Source organism: Peromyscus californicus, unplaced genomic scaffold (assembly GCF_007827085.1).
Source record: "Peromyscus californicus insignis strain IS unplaced genomic scaffold, ASM782708v3 Scaffold_11__1_contigs__length_118956290, whole genome shotgun sequence".
NCBI classification, from domain to species: Eukaryota; Metazoa; Chordata; class Mammalia; order Rodentia; family Cricetidae; genus Peromyscus; species Peromyscus californicus.
The window spans coordinates 115639899-115660881 of record NW_026294402.1 but is presented as its reverse complement, the minus strand read 5'-3'; the positions used below and the strand labels follow the sequence as shown (position 1 = coordinate 115660881).

Genomic DNA, 20983 nt, shown 5'->3' with positions numbered 1-20983 from the left:
GCTCCAGGGTACCTCTGTAGCCTCCCCTGCCTCCTCTCTGCCTACCCAGCCCTAAACCGAGCACTTCCATCATGGTTTCCTCCCCTCCTCCCCTCCTCCCCTCCCCAGAGCTGAAATGACCCTAGGGCCTGAGCATCTGAAGCAAGGGCCCCACCACAGGGCTTTATCCTCTAAATAAATTTTAGGGCCCTAAAATGTATCTGGTCACAATGGTTTTAGCATGACTGTCCCATCACTATTGGCAGAACCTTTTTGTGGTGCTGGGATTTAAACCCGGTATGGTGGTATTTTATTTGTACTGAAATGTGATTTTAATTGTATGTTAATAAATAAAGTTGCCCAGGGGTCAGAGCTATTAGAGCCATAGCAAGAGCGTGGCGGTGGTGGTGCACGCCTTTAATCCCAGCACTTAGTAGACAGAGCTAGGTAGATCTCTGTGTGTTCAAGGATACAGCCAGCATTGGAGACACATGCCTTTAATCTCAATCCCAACCATAGAAGACCTGGAAGTCTCTACAGACAGGCAGTGAGGAGGCAGTCATGTGTTTGGGTTTACAACCAATGAGAAGGCAGAACAGAAAGACTATAAAGACAAACACACAGGAAGTAGCTCCCTTTTCGGAGAGCTCTCTTGGCTGAAGCAGGAAGGGTGAGGCTCTTAGTTCTGACCTCTTGGCTTTCTTCTCTGAATCGGCTCTGTGTTTCTTATTTAATAAGACGGTTGGTTACATCTACAAATGGCGCCCAACGTGTTGGCAAGAGTTTCCACCTAAAAACTGAGAAAAAAGATTCTAAAACGGAGCTAAAAACAGTTCCTAATTGTCTCTCTCAAATGAGCGGCAGCTGCCGGTTTGAACTACTGGTGGGTTCCTAGCATGCGTGCTCAACCTGCCGTATGGCGGGAATTAGGCCTCTGCAAGTGGCACATTAAGCTGTGTGGTGGATATAGCCTTTGCTAGTATTAAAAAAAAAAAAAAAAAAAGGTTTCTGGGCTACACGCTGCTTGGATAAAAGCATAGACCCACGATAGCTCCCAGAGCTGGCGGAAAACTTACTACCGCCATGTTGGGAAGCTGAGGTGGGTGGAGCCAGCAGCCACAGCTGCTGCAGTTTAAAGCAATAGATTCACAATAAGACAGATTCAGATGTAATAGTTTAAATGTGTGTAAAATATACGTAGGCTTGAAAGAGACAAAAAAGGTGATATATACAGTTATATAAACAAATACATAGTTTTAAAAAATAAAGTCTTTAAAGAGACAGTAAAATTAATATAAAAAATAAGCCACATGAAGATGAATATTACACAGACAATCTGGATTGTGTTGTCTTTGGAATTTTTAACTGCAGAAAAACATTTGATTGTAAAAGCTGTTGAGTTATGCCAATATGGATATTTTAAAGATGCCTTGACTTCAAAATTTGGATATAAGGATATGTTGCTTTGGAAAGGAGACTCTGCTTTTGTTCCCACAGAAAGCCAGAGGCTATGGATTTGTTCCATATTAAGATACATCAGGTTTGACCAGCCAAGACCCCCTGAAAGGTCTCCGATGACACCATAGCCCAGATGATCCAACATCCAGAATGGTTTGAAGGCAACTGGCTCAGACGATACACCCTCACGGACTATTCCATGATCCTAAAATTTTCTTTGTGTCCCCATAAGATACAGCGCCACCCTCCAGCAGGAAGTAGTAAGAGAAGCTACGCCCAATTTCCCAAATTATATGAAATTTTCTTTGTTAAGGTTAAAACCTTCCTTTTTGAAAAAAAAAAGAGGGGGAAGTGCTGTGGGATGGTCTGTATGTCAAGTGTGTTGCTAATTGGTCAATAAATAAAACACTGATTGGCCATTGGCTAGGCAGGAAGTATAGGCGGGACAAGGAGGAGAATAAAGCTGGGAAGTGGAAGGCTGAGTCAGAGAGATACTGCCAGCCGCCATGATGAGAAACAGCATGTGAAGATGCCGGTAAGCCACGAGCCATGTGGTAAGGTATAGATTTATAGAAATGGATTAATTTAAGCTGTAAGAACAGTTAGCAAGAAGCCTGCCACGGCCATACAGTTTGTAAGCAATATAAGTCTCTGTGTTTACTTGGTCGGGTCTGAGAGACTGTGGGACTGGCGGGTGAGAGAGATTTGTCCTGACTTTGGGCCAGGCAGGAAAACTCTAGCTACAATCTGGGGCCTCACACACTCAGTCAAGTAATGGGTCCTGGGTAGACCTCATCAGAACTGATGGAATCATCATATCCCTCCGTCTGCACAGATTGTCTGGCCTCTGCTCATCAGCAGACCTGTGTGTAGTGCCTGATGCCATCACTAGATTCAAGTGGTGACGCTGGAGTGACAGGATTGTAGTTAGTGCTAGGATGTTTTATACTGAGATCATGTCACATGGCCATTTACAGTTAAATATGGCCCATAAGTTGAGCCATGTTGAGAAAATATCATGTATGTATTTCTCCAAGAGTTCTCTGAGATCCGTGCTCATATATATCTAGCAGTTTGCTTGGTGTGACGGTCAGATGCCTTGGGGCCTAATGTTGAGCTTACCATATGTACCCCAAGACCATTCCCCCACTGCAAGCCACGCAGGCCTCCCCCTGCAGCAACCCATTCCCCCCTGCAGCAACCCATGCCCCCCTGCAGCAACCCATGCCCCCCTGCAGCAACCCATGCCCCCCTGCAGCAACCCATGCCCCCCCCTGCAGCAACCCATGCCACTCCCTACCCCCCCCCTCAGCAACCTTTTCTGCTGCACAAACCAGGGACCCAGGAGTCACTCTTAACTTTCCTCTTTTTCGTTGTCCACACCCAGCCTGCCATTGAGTAATGCAGAACTCTACCTCAGGTGTCTAACAAATGTACTTGCTTCTCTGCAAACCTCAGTCAGGCTTCTGTCTTCTCTGGCCTTGACTACAACACCTGGGCAGGTCAAAGACACTGAGTGGCAAGGGACAGTGTCTTTAGAAAAGAGTCAGTGGGGTCGGAGGTAGAGGTGGAGGACCTGGATGGCGAGGTTAGTGGTTGTGTCATGGAGGGACAGGAGCCCCAGAGTGCCCAGGGGGCCCGAGAGCTGGGAGTCAGGGGGCCTGCCTAAAGAGTGAGATGCTGAGATGTGAAGTGAGGCAGGCCTGGACCTCTGTACCTTGTCTGGGCCTCTTTGGGGGCTGCCTTATCCATTCAAAGGCCTCTCACTGTACAGGGATTCCATCACAGACTGCGTGAGTCCTTTGTGAAGGGTGTCGCTAAGTTTTTAATGTGTTCTTCTTACAAAACTGCCAAGTTATGCGAAGTTGAGGTCTCTTTCTGGAATCCCTGTCCACTGTAGAGAGTCACATGACTGCTGCAGACAGGGTCTAGGCATTACTGATGATCCTTAAGGCACTGGAGGGTCTGAAGGACCACTGGGTGTCTTGTGGGCAAGTGTCCAAATATGGGCTTGTTCTGTGGCCTCATCCACCAGCTTAGAAAGCTTAGAAATGGAGTGCTGGCCCCACAGCCCTGCTGCAGCCACATCCTCATTTGTGAGCCTGTCTTATCCTTACCAGTAGACATCAGTGTCAGCTCCAGGATGATGTGTTAATGTTTAATGGGCAAAGGCTGTACTCTGCTCCAGCCTGTGCCTCGGAGGGTGAGGGATCAACAGCCATGATGCTGAGAAGTCCAGGTCTCCAGGAGAAAACTGCCTTTCTGAGAAAGGTAGGCAGGGAGGGGCAGAGAAGAGCAAGCCAACAGTTGCTGGTTCCTCCCCTCAGCCAGGAAAGGTGCAAGCTGTTGGGAGGGTGTTGGGTCCTCAGCAAAGACCTTCTGCACCAGTAATAGCAATCAAGCAATCAGGCAGGTGAAATTCTATTTGCAGGCCTGAAGTGTGGGGGAATCTTGGCTTTCTGGGGAAGGACCTTGGAACCGAGGTTCATGATCTGGGGCAGAGAGGCCTGCACTGCAAGATCAGGCTAAGGTCATGTTCTAAAAGCAGCCTGAGAAAAATGTGCACATCCTAAAGCTAAGGTGCCAGAAGAATCTGTTCTGAATGTGAAGTGATCCATCTCTGTGGTAAGATGCTTGCTATTAGTTCTGTGGAGGCCCACGGGAGAAGATGGATCTCAGATCAGAAGGACTCATCTCTTATTCCAGTGTAGTTCAAGCCTATGTGTAATGGTTGGTGGTGTCAGCTTCCTGGGATCTGGACTCACCTGGAAAACAAGCCTCTCGGCATAGCTGGGAGGAATTAGCTGTGTTAACTGATGTGGGAATGCTGTGATGTGGATGTTCTGTATGCTGTGAATATGTGTTGCTCTGATTGGTTGATAAATAAAAAGCTGATTGGCCAGTAGCCAGGCCGGAAGTATAGGTGGGGTAAACAGACAAGGAGAATTCTGGGAACAGGAAGGCTGAGTCAGAGCAGACGCCAGCCTGCCATCCAGGGAACAGCATGTAATGGCACACAGGTAAAGCCACGGAACATGTGGTGACATATAGATTAACAGAAATGGGCTGAGTAAGAGCTCAGTGGTAGGCCTGAGCTAATGGCCGAGGAGCTCTAATTAATATAAGCTTCTGAGTGATTATTTTATAAACGACTACGGAGTCTGTGGGGCTGGGCAGGATCAGAGAAAACTTGACTGTGGGCAGGACCATTCCCTGGGCAGGAATCCTAGACTGTGGAAGTGAAGGAAGCTAGCTGAGCACACATGCATTCATGACTCTCTGCTTCCTGATTGTGGATACAATGTTGCAGCTGCTTCACATCCCTGGCATCTCAGCTTCCCTGCCTCCGGAGATGGGACCCTTGAACACTGAGCCAGAATAAAACCTTTCCCCTTAAGGTGCTTCTGTCAGGGTATTTTTATCCCAGCAACAGGAAATTAACTAAGACAGTGTCCCAAGGAGTGGAGAGCCATCCTGGAAGCCTGTTCATGTAGGTTGGGTAGACACACGTGTCATAGGTGTGCATAGAAACACCCAGAGATGAGTAGTGCAACTTGGCATTGGATGGTCTTGGTTTGACCTTTGGCCTTGTTATTTATTATATGACTTTAGAAAAGCAGATTAAAGTCTCCTTTGCTCCCACCCCCAATGTTTTGGGATGTGCGTGCGTGCGTGCGTGCGTGCGTGTGTGTGTGTGTGTGTGTGTGTGTGCGTGCGCGCGCGCGCGCATTTACAAGTACCATGTATATGTGTCTGGTATGGGGCATGCATGCATTCAGGTGCACTCACAGGCCAGAGGTGAAGGCCAGGTGTCCTGCTCCTTTACTGTCTGCTTCCTTCCTTTGAGTAAACCTGAAGCCAAGATGGAGGCCAGCAAGCCTCAGGGAGCCTCCTGCCTCCTCCCCCACAGCCACGTCTGGCTTTTCATGTGGGTGCTGGGATCTAAACTTAGGCCCCTTGTGTCTTTACATAACAAGCTCTCTAACCTGGCCACCATCCAGATGGGACAGATGTTGCAGGAAGGGTCTGCCCTCTTGTCACCTTGTCATGAAATCCTTCCAGCACTTGGAGAGATAGCAGCACTCCTCAGCCCCTCTTATCGGCCGTCCACGGGTACCTGCCTCTTGCTGCCAGGCTGACTGATCTCCAGACCACTTGCATTTCTTTTCCTTTCGTTCCAGGCCCAGAAGTCAGGCTCGAGAGGGGACACACAGGCTGCAGAGAACCTGCTGCTGCTCAGCAAACCGCTCACAGACCTCATTAGCCTGCTTATCCCACTGGTAAGGGCTTGTCTGTGCGTTGGTGCGCCTGTGTGAGGATGCCTGTGCCAGGGCTCGCCTGTGTGAGGGCTCAACTGTGTGCTTTTTCAGAAATGCTGAGACTAAAGTGATTTTATCTGAATTTCAAGAATGCCTGAGTTCCTGTCACTTTAATTCCCTTTAAAACTAAAACCAGTGGCCAGGCGGTGGTGGTGCGGGAGGCAGACCGAGGTGGATCTCTGTGAGTTCCAGGCCAGCCTGGTCTACAGAGTGAGATCCAGGACAGGCACCAAACTACAGAGAAACCTTGTCTCAAAAAACCCCAACAACAATAACAACAAAACCCTAAAACCAAAGGAGCTTCCAGAAGGCCATTTATTCTTTAAAAATACTAATTTTATACTTGACTTTTAAAACCAGGTGGCATTTCATTCATTAAGATAATATTTAATGTCCAGGCTAGATGGCACACACATGTTAAATGAACTCCTGAGAAGGAGATGTATCACAGTGTGTGTGAGGTCAGCCAGAAGTACACAGTGAGACCCTGTCTGAAAAAGGATAGATGGATACATAGATAGATAGATAGATAGATAGATAGATAGAAAGGTAGGTAGGTAGGTAGGTAGATAGATGCATACATACATACATACATACATACATACATACACACACGTACATACATAGACAAACTAAATAAGGCAGAATCAAATTTAGTTACTTTCTTAATGAAAGTGTGATGAAAATGCAATGAATTCCTGTAAGGAAGGACAAGTCTCTTGAGCACCCAGTCCCTCCCAGGAGAGATTGCTGAGTTGTGCAGGACACCACAGAGTTAGAGAGGTGCAGGTACAGCACCCCTCCCCCAACCATGAAGAGCAGGGATGAAAACAAGCAGGATTACACAAGGCCACTAGATTTCTAGGTGAGACCAATGCAAACCTTGAGCTTTGAATAGCTCAATGGTTTCAACCAAATGGAAGGAGAACCCAAACATGGAGACAGGTGACTCCCCCTTAGATAGCTGGAGGTGCATTGGTGAAATTCTATAAACCTCAAAAAAAGCAAAAAGCCTCAGGAAGGCCCATGAAATCAAGGCCTGTTTGTGCCTCCAGAACCAGATGAACAGACCCCGGCCTATGTTAGGCTGGCCGCTCACTGGTCGGGTCGGGACTGAGGCTGGCAGCTCATTGGTCGGGTCGGGACTGAGGCTGGCAGCCCATTGGTCGGGTCGGGACTGAGGCTGGCAGCCCATTGGTCGGGTCGGGACTGAGGCTGGCAGCTCATTGGTCGGGTCGGGACTGAGGCTGGCCGCTCACTGGTCGGGTCGGGACTGAGGCTGGCAGCTCATTGGTTGGGTCAGGACTGAGGCTGGCAGCCCATTGGTCGGGTCGGGACTGAGGCTGGCAGCCCATTGGTCAGGTCAGGACTGAGGCTGGCCGCTCACTGGTCGGGTCGGGACTGAGACTGGCAGCTCATTGGTCAGGTGGGGACTGAGGCTGGCAGCCCATTGGTCAGGTCGGGACTGAGGCTGGCCGCTCACTGGTCAGGTTGGGACTGAGGCTGGCCGCTCACTGGTCAGGTTAGGATAGCTGATGTTTGGTGTTTACTGCCCTGTGGCTTCAGGATCAAAAATGCAGTTTTGGGGCAAATAATTGTATAGGTTTGATTGTATCCAGGAAGTAAAGGTGTGGCTGCCAGTAATCCCAGGACTCAGGAGGCTGAGGTAGGAAGATTGGCATGAACTTACACTCCAGCCTGTGTCACAAAATGAGATCTTGTTTTATCACTCAAACACACCCAAATAAATGGACAGCCAAAAACAACTCTAAAGGTTCAGCCGGGGAAGAAGGAACAGTCGCCAGTGGGTTTATGTCATAAATTACAAATGGCAGAAGGAATATAGGGCGTGTGAAGTAGGCGCACGTGAGTTGGTTAAGTTGCTACAGTAATAAGGAAGGACACTGTGTATGGCAGGCACTGTGTCCATGGGCCTGGACTTAACCTTGCTCTGCACTTACCAGCAGGGGGAGGGGGACGCACTTAGCAGTATGTGACCTTATTGGTTGATTCCACCAGTGGTAATTAGTTCATGAGGAGGCCCGTGGGCACTCAGTCAGCTGGACTTGGCTCTGTGAGCACCATGAGGTCTGGCCAGTGCTGACAACAGCGAGGTTTCTCTCTGCTTTAGCACAGATCTTACTTAATCCCCCCTTTTCTGTGATGTGGGGCCCTCCTTTACTTGACAGAGAAGACCCCCTGGAGCTGTCAAATCTAGAAACAAAACTTCAGAGCTTAAATGTCTGTTCTCAACACCCACATGCTCTTCATCAAAGTCCTCCTTGTCCTCTGGATTTGCTTTGAACCCATGAAACCCTAAACTCGTCACGTTCAGAAATAGACTGGCAAGGAGTATGGCAGGTTAGAATGTTTTCTGACATTGTTTTAAGTGTGAGGGTTTCCACGAGAAGAGGACAGGTCTGACTGCAAGCACAGCCTCCACAGCTGAGGTTCTCGGCCTCAGAAGTGTGGAGGGGAGGCTGTGCACATTCTGTCCCAAGGACAGTGACAAACACATCCATGGAAAAGGTGCGTGCCAACCTCACAAAGCATTTTTGTTTAGGAATAGTGAAAGGTTGTTTTACATTCCTGCTATGGAGTCATATCTGATTCCTTAGCAGAGATAAGTAGGGAATATAAATGATTAAGAGATGCCTTCAAAATGTGGGCTGCGGCCTCACACCGTGGCTGTTTTCCAGAGCTGCTAGGACCTCCCGACATTGCTGGCATTCTCAGGGTAGGAGGGCAGTCAGTCCCACCCCCTCCGGAGTGATCAAGTCTAAAACATAAACAGGCTGCCATGAAACATCTCGCTCTGGAGCAGAGCAGACCCAGACTTGAAAGGCCTTGAGCATGATGCAGAAGACCACCCCATGTTTCATGTGCCGAGCTGATCCCTCCTGTAAGTTAGTCGGCAGGTGGATCTTTGAAGTAGGCAGATGTGGCCGCCCTGCCCAGCACACCTGCACTGCCTACAGCCTCACCTGTCAGCTCTCATCTCCTGCATCTCCACCCTCTACCGCCCCAGGCCTCCGGAGAGCTCCCACAGAAGCACCCTTTTGTCTCAGGTTCCTTTATATGTTACATTGAACCACTTAACACAGCTACTATCTGCCCAGGTTGGCCAACGGCCGGGCATTTCATTTCCATTGAACTTATACAAGGAAGAGAGGACAAGTCACTGGCTAACGTGACTCAGGGTTCCTTACTGGTTGGAGTATGTGTGGCTCAAGGCTGGAAATGGCAAGAGGTAGGGCCACCCAGCCTGTGATCTGGGGGAGGGACTGTCTCTGAGGCCTTGGAGGACGGACAGGAGGAGCAGGTGATGGTACCCAGCTCAGTGACGCTGCGTCAGAAACAACTTGACTTCCATCCCAACTGTGTCACTGGCTCACGTTGTCACGTGTGCGTCTGAATTTTGCTCATCTTCCGCTTATTTGTTTTGTTGGACTGTCTCCCCCTCCCCCACTGAACGCTCCTCTTGTCAGCCCCGCAGCCCCAGCCTACCTGAGACGCTGTGCTTTGCTCCGACCAGAGAGTCACGGGCAGTGTCTCCTTTATAGTCTGGGTTATAGTTCTTCCCAAAGCCCTCCCTTGTCACCTCTGCTTTCACAGATTTTCTTCTGGATGGACACTGCAGTCGGTCTTAGCTCTTGTCACCCGCTGACGAGTCTCCTGTGTTCACATGCAGCTCCCCAAACACCTCCTCTCATTGACTGCTGTAGCGGCTGATGCCTCCTGGTGCCTGGGCCTGTGCTGGGACTGTCCCCAGAGGGGTCCCAGCTCTCTGGGATGCCAGCTGCCAGCCCAAGGCTCTAGTGGATTGGTGGGCATTTGCCTAACGCACGTGACCTGCCGTGTGTACACACAGGTTCTCACTGGAGCCTTCAGCTTCAGCAGTGGCCGGTGACAAGAGTGTTGTCCTGCATCTTCTCGGGAAAGATTAACACACATTTATAGCTTTGCATAAAGGGAAGAAAAATAGTAATAAAGCTACCGAGCACCTCACTAGAGCAGTACCGAGTAAGATAAATTTCACAATGGCTGTTTAAAAATGTAATAGCCTCCAGGAGAAGGCACCGGGATTGCACCGGGGAGAATAAATGGACTTGGGGTTTTAGTTCAACTTGGATGGCTTCTGGACCATTGGCCTAGAGACAGGAGGGTGAACTTGGTAGTTTTGGGGCTTTCTGCAAATGTGGCCCAGGGAAAGGAAGTGCACCCTAAAGAGACTGAAATCAGTCAACCCAGAGTCAGGAACAAAGCGATGCGTTCTTGTTTTTGGTGTGTGTCTAGGACCCTTGGGGATGCTTGAAACCCTGCATGAACTACTCAAAAGCTCACTGGTTTCCTCCTGACTGGCTCCAGCCATGACTCATCAGCTGTACAATGGTGTGTGGATTTTAGATGGGTCTCTCCCTGGGGACATGATAGACAGTAGGGTAGTTTCCTTTTGTGTTGCCATGGCAGCGAGCCCAGCTGCTTTCACCCTCCCATCACTGGATGAAACAACCCACACAGTGCATTGCATTGTGAGCTATGATGTTTGGTGGATGAAGCGTGTTAAATGCATTTTAACTTCCATTTTCAATATACTATGGGTTTAGCTAGAATAGCAGTTCTCAACCTGTGGGTCACTTAGGACCATCGGAAAACATAGATATTTACATTACAATTCATAACAGTAGCAAAATTACAGTTATGAAGTACAGTGAAAATAATTTTACATTTGGGGGGTCACCACAGCATGATGAACTGTATTAAAGGGTGGCAATATCAGGAAGGCTGAGAACCACTGCTCTAGACACAATTCTGTTGTAAGTCAAGAAGCTTCTACATTATGGGGTTTTTTCTGTATGTACATTCCTGTGATAAAGTTTAATATGTAAATTAGGCATGATTTAGGGTGATGGAACAGGTTAACACTAGAGCAGTGAGAGCAGTACATCACAGTAAGTTACCTGGCTGTCAACACCCCAAACACTGTGCTGTTCACATCTGTCCTGGGAGATCCGGGTGACACAGCACTACATGCTGAGCTGTAACAACTGAATGTCACCGGCTGCCGTTGCCCTTCTCTGGGGGCCCCTGAGAAATTATTCTGAATGGTGTGGTTGAATTGCCCACTCTCTGGCTCCATCTGGGTTCAGAGTCGGTACTTGTCCAGTGCATCCACCCTGTATATTCTGCCCTCCTGCTCACTATCATCTTCTCAGTTACCAGATCAGCTGTGCTATTCCAGTGCTTCTACCCAGGCAACCCTGGGAACTGCAACTTAAAATGCATGCACCGTTGCTTTCTGGGAAGTCTCAGCCTGTGGTTGCTCATGGACACAGTGTAGGAGAGTCCCAGTGAAAGGTCCATATAAGGCACCAATCCTTGGTCTGCTCTGACAGCTTCACGACTCCATGTTCTCTTTGCATGAACATGCCTGTTCTCATTAGTAGTGTGCAGCACTCTGCACATAATTCACACCATCAAAGGTTTTCCCAATTCTCACGTGGTGTCCGTAGTGTGAGAACACTGGTTCCTCTGCCTCTTTTGCTGGATGGCTAGCCCTCTTCTGCCAGAGGCCGTATCTCTCTCTCCGTCTCGGGGCCTGGGATGGAGATTCAATACAAATTGCCTAGGAAAGGAAGGATAATACAATAAATCTTCACACTGAGACTGCGAAGGGACCAAGTCTGCTCACCTAGTTGTATCCACCCTCCCGCTGTCCCTGTTGAGTGTCTCCTCAGAAGGTAGGCAGTGGGGACTCACACAGCCACTCCCCTCACCAGCACAAAAGCACCTCCTTGGCGTGAGGTCTCCACTGGCTTTATATTTCTGAAACTGCCTGTACCCTACATCTGACTGAACAGAAAGCACACAACAGCTGTGACCAGGGACTTGGACACTTCTAGAAGATTACTGTACCTGCAGTCTGTAGAAACAAACAAAACACGACCCTCACATCCCAGCAGCTCTGGTGAGAACAGAGGCCCTGGGTGTTGGATATGGATGCCTTTGTCTGTGGCCATACCATCCTCAATGTGCTCAGTCCCGTCAAAGTAGATGCCACACACTGCCACCCTCTTCTACAAGGAGAGACCCAGAAGGTGGCGGTTGGTGTGTAGACTTGGGTAGCTTTAGGAAGGAAGTTTCCAGAACTGCAGGTGTGCTCCCTCCCATTACTCTTTGGACATTTTTCTTGATGCTATTGCAATGTAGGTTTTTAACAGCAGTTTGTTCTTGGTTGGGGTGCCCTGATCTAAGCTTGAAAAACAACCAACCAACCACACACACACACATACACACACACACACACACACACACACACACACACACACACACACAAAGAAAAAAAATTTACTGATGGGACACAAAGGATCCCAACAGCAGTTCCCCCAGAGAATGCTGCTCGGCCATGGATGACCCTCAGGGCAGCAGCCTCATCAATCCCTCAAGCCCACTTCCAAGTAGTAATGCTTTGTGTTTTGTGACTTCCTGGGGAGACATGAACAAGTGTCTGTTCACCCCAGATAGGACACCGAGGACAGACCAAAGAGGTGACTCCCCTCGAATCTAGCTCAGGGAACCAGTGAGTGAGTTTCTTACTGTAGCACCAATGACTCAAAGGCAGATGTGCTGTGGGATGGTCTGTATGTCAAATGTGTTGCTGATTGGTCAATAAATAAAACACTGATTGGCCATTGGCTAGGCAGGAAGTGTAGGTGGGACAAGGAGAAGAATAAAGCTGGGAAGTGGAAGGCTGAGTCAGAGACACTGCCAGCGGCCATGATGATAAACAGCATGTGAAGATGCCGGTAAGCCACGAGCCATGTGGCAAGGTATAGATTTATGGAAATGGATTAATTTAAGCTGTAAGAACAGTTAGCAAGAAGCCTGCCACGGCCATATAGTTTGTAACCAATATAAGTCTCTGTGTTTAGTTGGTTGGGTCTAAGAGGCTGCGGGACTGGCGGGTAACAGAAATTTGTCCTGACTGTGGGCCAGGCAGGAAAACTCCAGCTACACAGATGCATCTCCAGACATCCCAGGCCAGCATGGGTGACAGCCCAAGAGAGCTGGATTCCTATAGCTCTGCCCAACATGTGGACAACTCCACTGAAGGAACTCTCCTCTTTCCCAGAAACTTGCTAGTTATAAAACCTTTCGGAGGGGCCTTGTGAGTCTGCAAGGACAAGTGTCTACATAAGTCTTTCTTTTCTGCCTAGGGGAGGTCTTTAGACACTGAGGTGACTGGGCAGCGGGCATACAGAGGAAATTGGGGAGTGACAGTTGGAGGGACAGAAAATCTGAGATGTGGGTCGTGCCCAAGAATTCCAGTTGATAGAAAGGTTTTTAAGCTCTGTATTCTGTGTTCCCCTGTACACGTAATTATGGTTGGGTTTGTGTGGTGTCCATGAGGACAGAGTCTTAATAGTCCAGCTCATAGCATGGTTGGAAAGGTTGACTCTCAGAGCCAGGTCCCATAGTCAGAATTGACTGTGATTTTTCTATTAACATATCTACATATTGATATCAGGGATGATGATGAGCTGTGGGTTTGGGAGATGCAGAACTAACTTTCACTTTAGTGAGATCAGAAAGTGGTCCAAACCAGTAGGAGCAGACTCAAGAGAGCTGGTCAGAGGAGTCAGGTGCAAGGTTTGCACTGGGTTGTGGCTCTGTCAGCAGAGAGCCCTGGCCTTGGCTCCTGCACAGGAAAAAGCAAAACAACACCCCCCACCCCCCACTCCATCCCCACTCCCACTCCATCCCCCCACTCCATCCCCACTCCATCCCCACCCCACCCCCCACTCCATCCCCACCCCCACTCCACCCCTACCCCCCCACTCCACCCCTACCCCCCACTCCATCCCCCCACTCCATCCCCACCCCCACTCCACCCCTACCCCCCACTCCATCCCCCCCACTCCACCCCTACCCCCACTCCATCCCCCCACTCCATCCTCACCCCCCACTCCATCCCCCCATCCCACCCCACCCCCACTCCACCCCCACCCTACTCCAGTTAACTTCACTGAGTGTGTCAAGCTCATTTAAATAACAAAGGAAATTAAATTAAATAAAACCCAATAAACATGGGTTTTTTACTTTTCACTTTGGAGCTCTTAATTGGTAAATTAAAATGTAAATAGGTACGTGTCAAAAGCTTTCAAATTATCCCTGTCTTTAATCCCACTTCCAAAAACAAGATCGCATAGGAAGTAATTTGAAGTGTGGGTATTTGTGCAAATACATAAACTCGTGACTTTATTTTTAACATCAAAAAACTTAATAACTTACAGATTGCTCAATTAGAAATCAAATTCTGGTTTTTAAAGTTTCTATTTGTGTGTGTGAGGAGGGGTCAGAGGACGACTTTCGGGAATGTCTGAGCTTTGCCGAGGCGGGCCTCTCCCTTCTGCTGCCGTGCTTGGCGCTCCAGGCTGCTCACCTGTGCTTGGTGCTCCAGGCTGCTCACCTGTGCTTGGTGCTCCAGGCTGCTCACCTGTGCTTGGTGCTCCAGGCTGCTCACCTGTGCTTGGTACTCTAGGCTGCTCACCTGTGCTTGGTGCTCCAGGCTGCTCACCTGTGCTTGGTGCTCCAGGCTGCTCACCTGTGCTTGGTGCTCCAGGCTGCTCACCTGTGCTTGGTGCTCCAGGCTGCTCACCTGTGCTTGGTGCTCTAGGCTGCTCACCTGTGCTTGGTGCTCCAGGCTGCTCACCTGTGCTTGGTGCTCTAGGCTGCTCACCTGTGCTTGGTGCTCCAGGCTGCTCACCTGTGCTTGGCGCTCTAGGCTGCTCACCTGTGCTTGGTACTCTAGGCTAGCTCACCTGTGCTTGGTGCTCTAGGCTGCTCACCTGTGCTTGGTGCTCTAGGCTGCTCACCTGTGCTTGGTGCTCTAGGCTGCTCACCTGTGCTTGGTACTCTAGGCTGCTCACCTGTGCTTGGTACTCTAGGCTGCTCACCTGTGCTTGGTGCTCTAGGCTAGCTCACCTGTGCTTGGTACTCTAGGCTGCTCACCTGTGCTTGGTGCTCTAGGCTGCTCACCTGTGCTTGGTGCTCTAGGCTGCTCACCTGTGCTTGGTGCTCTAGGCTGCTCACCTGTGCTTGGTGCTCTAGGCTGCTCACCTGTGCTTGGTGCTCTAGGCTAGCTCACCTGTGCTTGGTGCTCTAGGCTAGCTCACCTGTGCTTGGTGCTCTAGGCTGCTCACCTGTGCTTGGTACTCTAGGCTAGCTCACCTGTGCTTGGTACTCTAGGCTGCTCACCTGTGCTTGGTACTCTAGGCTAGCTCACCTGTGCTTGGTACTCTAGGCTGCTCACCTGTGCTTGGTACTCTAGGCTAGCTCACCCTGTGCTTGGTGCTCTAGGCTGCTTACCTGTGCTTGGTACTCTAGGCTAGCTCACCTGTGCTTGGTACTCTAGGCTAGCTCACCTGTGCTTGGTACTCTAGGCTGCTCACCTGTGCTTGGTACTCTAGGCTGCTCACCTGTGCTTGGTACTCTAGGCTAGCTCACCTGTGCTTGGTACTCTAGGCTGCTCACCTGTGCTTGGTACTCTAGGCTAGCTCACCTGTGCTTGGTGCTCTAGGCTGCTCACCTGTGCTTGGTGCTCTAGGCTGCTCACCTGTGCTTGGCGCTCTAGGCTAGCTCACCTGTGCTTGGTGCTCTAGGCTGCTCACCTGTGCTTGGGTGCTCTAGGCTAGCTCACCTGTGCTTGGTGCTCTAGGCTGCTCGCCTGTGCTTGGTACTCTAGGCTGCTCACCTGTGCTTGGTGCTCTAGGCTGCTCGCCTGTGCTTGGTACTCTAGGCTAGCTCACCTGTGCTTGGTACTCTAGGCTGCTCACCTGTGCTTGGTACTCTAGGCTGCTCACCTGTGCTTGGTGCTCTAGGCTGCTCGCCTGTGCTTGGTACTCTAGGCTAGCTCACCTGTGCTTGGTACTCTAGGCTAGCTCACCTGTGCTTGGTGCTCTAGGCTGCTCACCTGTGCTTGGTGCTCTAGGCTGCTCGCCTGTGCTTGGTGCTCTAGGCTGCTCACCTGTGCTTGGTGCTCTAGGCTGCTCACCTGTGCTTGGTGCTCTAGGCTGCTCACCTGTGCTTGGTGCTCTAGGCTAGCTCACCTGTGCTTGGTGCTCTAGGCTGCTCACCTGTGCTTGGTACTCTAGGCTAGCTCACCTGTGCTTGGTACTCTAGGCTGCTCACCTGTGCTTGGTGCTCTAGGCTGCTCACCTGTGCTTGGTGCTCTAGGCTGCTCACCTGTGCTTGGTGCTCTAGGCTGCTCACCTGTGCTTGGTGCTCTAGGCTGCTCACCTGTGCTTGGTGCTCTAGGCTGCTCACCTGTGCTTGGTGCTCTAGGCTGCTCACCTGTGCTTGGTGCTCTAGGCTAGCTCACCTGTGCTTGGTGCTCTAGGCTGCTCACCTGTGCTTGGTGCTCTAGGCTGCTCACCTGTGCTTGGTACTCTAGGCTGCTCACCTGTGCTTGGTACTCTAGGCTGCTCACCTGTGCTTGGTGCTCTAGGCTGCTCACCTGTGCTTGGTGCTCTAGGCTGCTCACCTGTGCTTGGTGCTCTAGGCTGCTCACCTGTGCTTGGTGCTCTAGGCTGCTCACCTGTGCTTGGTGCTCTAGGCTGCTCACCTGTGCTTGGTGCTCTAGGCTGCTCACCTGTGCTTGGTGCTCTAGGCTGCTCACCTGTGCTTGGTGCTCTAGGCTGCTCACCTGTGCTTGGTGCTCTAGGCTGCTCACCTGTGCTTGGTGCTCTAGGCTGCTCACCTGTGCTTGGTACTCTAGGCTAGCTCACCTGTGCTTGGTACTCTAGGCTGCTCACCTGTGCTTGGTACTCTAGGCTGCTCACCTGTGCTTGGTACTCTAGGCTGCTCACCTGTGCTTGGTGCTCTAGGCTGCTCACCTGTGCTTGGTGCTCTAGGCTGCTCACCTGTGCTTGGTACTCTAGGCTGCTCACCTGTGCTTGGTACTCTAGGCTGCTCACCTGTGCTTGGTACTCTAGGCTGCTCACCTGTGCTTGGTACTCTAGGCTGCTCACCTGTGCTTGGTACTCTAGGCTGCTCACCTGTGCTTGGTACTCTAGGCTGCTCACCTGTGCTTGGTGCTCTAGGCTGCTCACCTGTGCTTGGTGCTCTAGGCTGCTCACCTGTGCTTGGTACTCTAGGCTGCTCACCTGTGCTTGGTACTCTAGGCTGCTCACCTGTGCTTGGTACTCTAGGCTGCTCACCTGTGCTTGGTGCTCTAGGCTGCTCACCTGTGCTTGGTACTCTAGGCTAGCTCACCTGTGCTTGGTACTCTAGGCTAGCTCACCTGTGCTTGGTGCTCTAGGCTGCTCACCTGTGCTTGGTGCTCCAGGCTGCTCACCTGTGCTTGGTGCTCCAGGCTGCTCACCTGTGCTTGGTACTCTAGGCTGCTCACCTGTGCTTGGTACTCTAGGCTGCTCACCTGTGCTTGGTACTCTAGGCTAGCTCACCTGTGCTTGGTACTCTAGGCTGCTCACCTGTGCTTGGTACTCTAGGCTAGCTCACCTGTGCTTGGTACTCTAGGCTGCTCACCTGTGCTTGGTACTCTAGGCTGCTCACCTGTGCTTGGTGCTCTAGGCTGCTCACCTGTGCTTGGTACTCTAGGCTAGCTCACCTGTGCTTGGTACTCTAGGCTGCTCACCTGTGCTTGGTACTCTAGGCTAGCTCACCTGTGCTTGGTACTCTAGGCTGCTCACCTGTGCTTGGTACTCTAGGCTAGCTCACCTGTGCTTGGTGCTCTAGGCTGCTTACCTGTGCTTGGTACTCTAGGCTAGCTCACCTGTGCTTGGTACTCTAGGCTAGCTCACCTGTGCTTGGTACTCTAGGCTGCTCACCTGTGCTTGGTACTCTAGGCTGCTCACCTGTGCTTGGTACTCTAGGCTAGCTCACCTGTGCTTGGTGCTCTAGGCTGCTTACCTGTGCTTGGTACTCTAGGCTAGCTCACCTGTGCTTGGTACTCTAGGCTGCTCACCTGTGCTTGGTACTCTAGGCTAGCTCACCTGTGCTTGGTACTCTAGGCTGCTCACCTGTGCTTGGTACTCTAGGCTGCTCACCTGTGCTTGGTGCTCTAGGCTGCTCACCTGTGCTTGGTACTCTAGGCTGCTCACCTGTGCTTGGTGCTCCAGGCTAGCTCACCTGTGCTTGGTGCTCTAGGCTGCTCACCTGTGCTTGGTGCTCTAGGCTGCTCACCTGTGCTTGGTGCTCTAGGCTGCTCACCTGTGCTTGGTGCTCTAGGCTGCTCACCTGTGCTTGGTGCTCTAGGCTGCTCACCTGTGCTTGGTGCTCTAGGCTGCTCACCTGTGCTTGGTGCTCTAGGCTGCTCACCTGTGCTTGGTACTCTAGGCTGCTCACCTGTGCTTGGTACTCTAGGCTAGCTCACCTGTGCTTGGTGCTCTAGGCTGCTCACCTCTGCTTGGTACTCTAGGCTAGCTCACCTGTGCTTGGTGCTCTAGGCTGCTTACCTGTGCTTGGTACTCTAGGCTAGCTCACCTGTGCTTGGTACTCTAGGCTGCTCACCTGTGCTTGGTACTCTAGGCTAGCTCACCTGTGCTTGGTACTCTAGGCTGCTCACCTGTGCTTGGTACTCTAGGCTAGCTCACCTGTGCTTGGTGCTCTAGGCTGCTCACCTGTGCTTGGTACTCTAGGCTGTTCACCTGTGCTTGGTACTCTAGGCTGCTCACCTGTGCTTGGTACTCTAGGCTAGCTCACCTGTGCTTGGTGCTCTAGGCTGCTCACCTGTGCTTGGTGCTCTAGGCTAGCTCACCTGTGCTTGGTACTCTAGGCTAGCTCACCTGTGCTTGGTACTCTAGGCTAGCTCACCTGTGCTTGGTACTCTAGGCTAGCTCACCTGTGCTTGGTACTCTAGGCTGTTCACCTGTGCTTGGTACTCTAGGCTAGCTCACCTGTGCTTGGTACTCTAGGCTAGCTCACCTGTGCTTGGTACTCTAGGCTAGCTCACCTGTGCTTGGAACTCTAGGCTGCTCACCCCTGAACTTCCTGGCAGTTCTGTCTTTTCTCCCATCTCACCAGAGGCCTTGCAGATGTGAGGCCACTGCTTCGGGCTTTTTATGTAGACTCTGAGGGCTCTAGATCATGTTGCCAGTCTGTGTGGTGAGTGCTTTTCCCCAGTAAGCAATCTCTCTGTCCCAAAATTCTAGTTTTAAGGTAGAATTCTAATGCCACTGAATATGATTTTCAAAGCATATTTAATAATGTGGTGAAATATAACATGGCATTAGACAAAATACTAGGATGTTATCAGATGCTAATTCAATGTATATTTTTATAATGTATATATAATTGGAAGATCTTGTGCATGTAATTTAACCTATATTTAGAATAAGTATTGTTTACATTTATTTAATTATCTTGTGTGTATGAACACATGTCAGAATACAGGTGGGAGGTCAGAGGACAACTTGCAGAAGTCAGCCCTCCTTCTCCTTTGTGGGTCCTGGGGATCAAACTCAGGTCATCAGTTTGGTGGCAAGCTCCTTTTCCTGCTGAGCCATCTCACCAGCCCTTAAAATCAGCATCTTCTAGTAATGGGCGTATACCCAGCATCCTCTAGGATTAGCGCATGCACGCACACAGGGTACTGCAGTCCTTACCCCACAAAGGCTCCCTCTGCTACCAGAAGCAAGTGTGTTAAGCCTTGAACATGGAGAAATGGTGTTCTGAGCTCCTACCTAGAAACACTAGAAACACCTTAGCTGCTGCAGGCACCTATCAGCTTGCCCAGACACCGGCTGCTGGTGTCATCAGGGCAGCTGGTGCCACATCTGAGGAAGGCACAGGGGAGTCCCCTGGGTAAAAGGGGCCCAGCACCTGCCAGGGATGAGCGTAAGGGTGCTTGTCATCAGGCAACTTGTCCTGAGCAGCTGTCCTCCTGGCTAACAGTGTTACCAGATCCAAGTTCAGCTGCTTTCCTGATACCGTGTTTGGCAAGGTCGTGATGTTAGGAGCTGGCAGGTCTGGAAGCTGGATGCCTCTGGCCACATTGCATCCTGTGGGGACACTGACTCAGAAGTAGTTTGTATGTCCAGATGGTGGTCCATCACAGGCTGGCAGGAGCCTGCTCACAGCAGTGTGCCTGATGACGCATGGCTGATGTCTGTCACCCAGTCTGTTCTGCAAGGCCCCCCAAAAGCAGCCGTTGTTTTCTGGAGGTTTGCCCATTTGCTGTTTCTGCACTGTACACTGTGGTCAGGCAGCAGGGTGCCACCACCCTGGGAGATAAGGGTCAGGTGGAGACAGATGCAAAAGCATACTGCAGCAGAATCTGCAGGAAGCTCCCACCAGTGAACTCACTGCTGCCTGGAGACCGGGGGGGGGGGGGGGGGGGGGGGGGGGGGGGCGCGGAAAGCAAGCTCACCCAGAGTCAGCAGAAGCAGCAGTTAAGATTGTGGCCAAACCCACTGAAAACAGAAGGAAGGCAGAAGGACTCCAAGTTCTTTGATTAATCAATCAAGCATTTAGAAAATCACAGAACAGGAATGGAGACTCAGCAAGTGAGGGCAATTTTCCCAGTTTTTAAAAATACAGAGAGAGAGAGACAGTATCTCACTATGAAGTACTGGCTGAGCTGGAACTCAGGGATTTGCCTAACTCTGCCTCCAGAATGCTAGGACTTGAGTTCGATTCCCCCGACCCCCAAGCCCACATGGTGGAAGGAGAGAACTGACTCTCACGAGTTGATCTCTGACACAGGCACCTCAGCATGCGCGTGCCTAGACTTAGGGGTATGCACCTTTTCCATCTTCCAGACAGTGACCTGTGTAGTGAGAGATATCAGTGCTGTGACCCTGATTCTTCTAGCTAAGGACAGTGTGCTGGTCCACTGTATGCAAGCTGAAAATGGTTGGGTTGGCTTTCTGTGGCCACAGAAATGTCTCATGGTACTATAATACCCCATTCAACATGACTGAGAACATGAAACCTTGTGCTGAATTTGAAAATAATACTTTTCTACTTTTAGACAGAGTAAATTCCATGTCTTGTCACCTGGTGTTCTATCTGTGAAATAAAAATAGCAATTTCTTTTGAGAGAGAGAAAGGGAGAGGGAGGGAGGGAGAGGAATGTTTGCGTGTGCCCTCTGTTCTGCTGTCCTGAGGACCTGCTGGGCCTCTCTTCTGCCGCGGACACAGAAGCTTTGGATTCTAACAAGAGCACAGCTCCAGGGGCCACTCTTTCTTCACTACTAGAGAATACA

The 20983-nt window shown here is 50.6% G+C and overlaps 1 protein-coding gene across 8 annotated transcripts in view; it reads left to right on the top strand.

Moving 5' to 3' along the window:
* The window catches only part of Ulk4 (unc-51 like kinase 4), a 336112-nt gene that overhangs the window by 205715 nt on the left and 109414 nt on the right, over positions 1 to 20983 (top strand). For all 8 annotated transcript variants that reach the window (XR_008215107.1, XM_052724642.1, XM_052724631.1 and 5 more), the window contains one exon: positions 5619 to 5717. Coding sequence is in view for 7 of the 8 variants with exons in the window: in XM_052724642.1 (XP_052580602.1) it covers positions 5619 to 5717 (99 nt within the window). In the remaining variant the exon portion in view is untranslated. Of the gene's footprint in view, positions 1 to 5618; positions 5718 to 20983 lie in introns of those variants that run through there.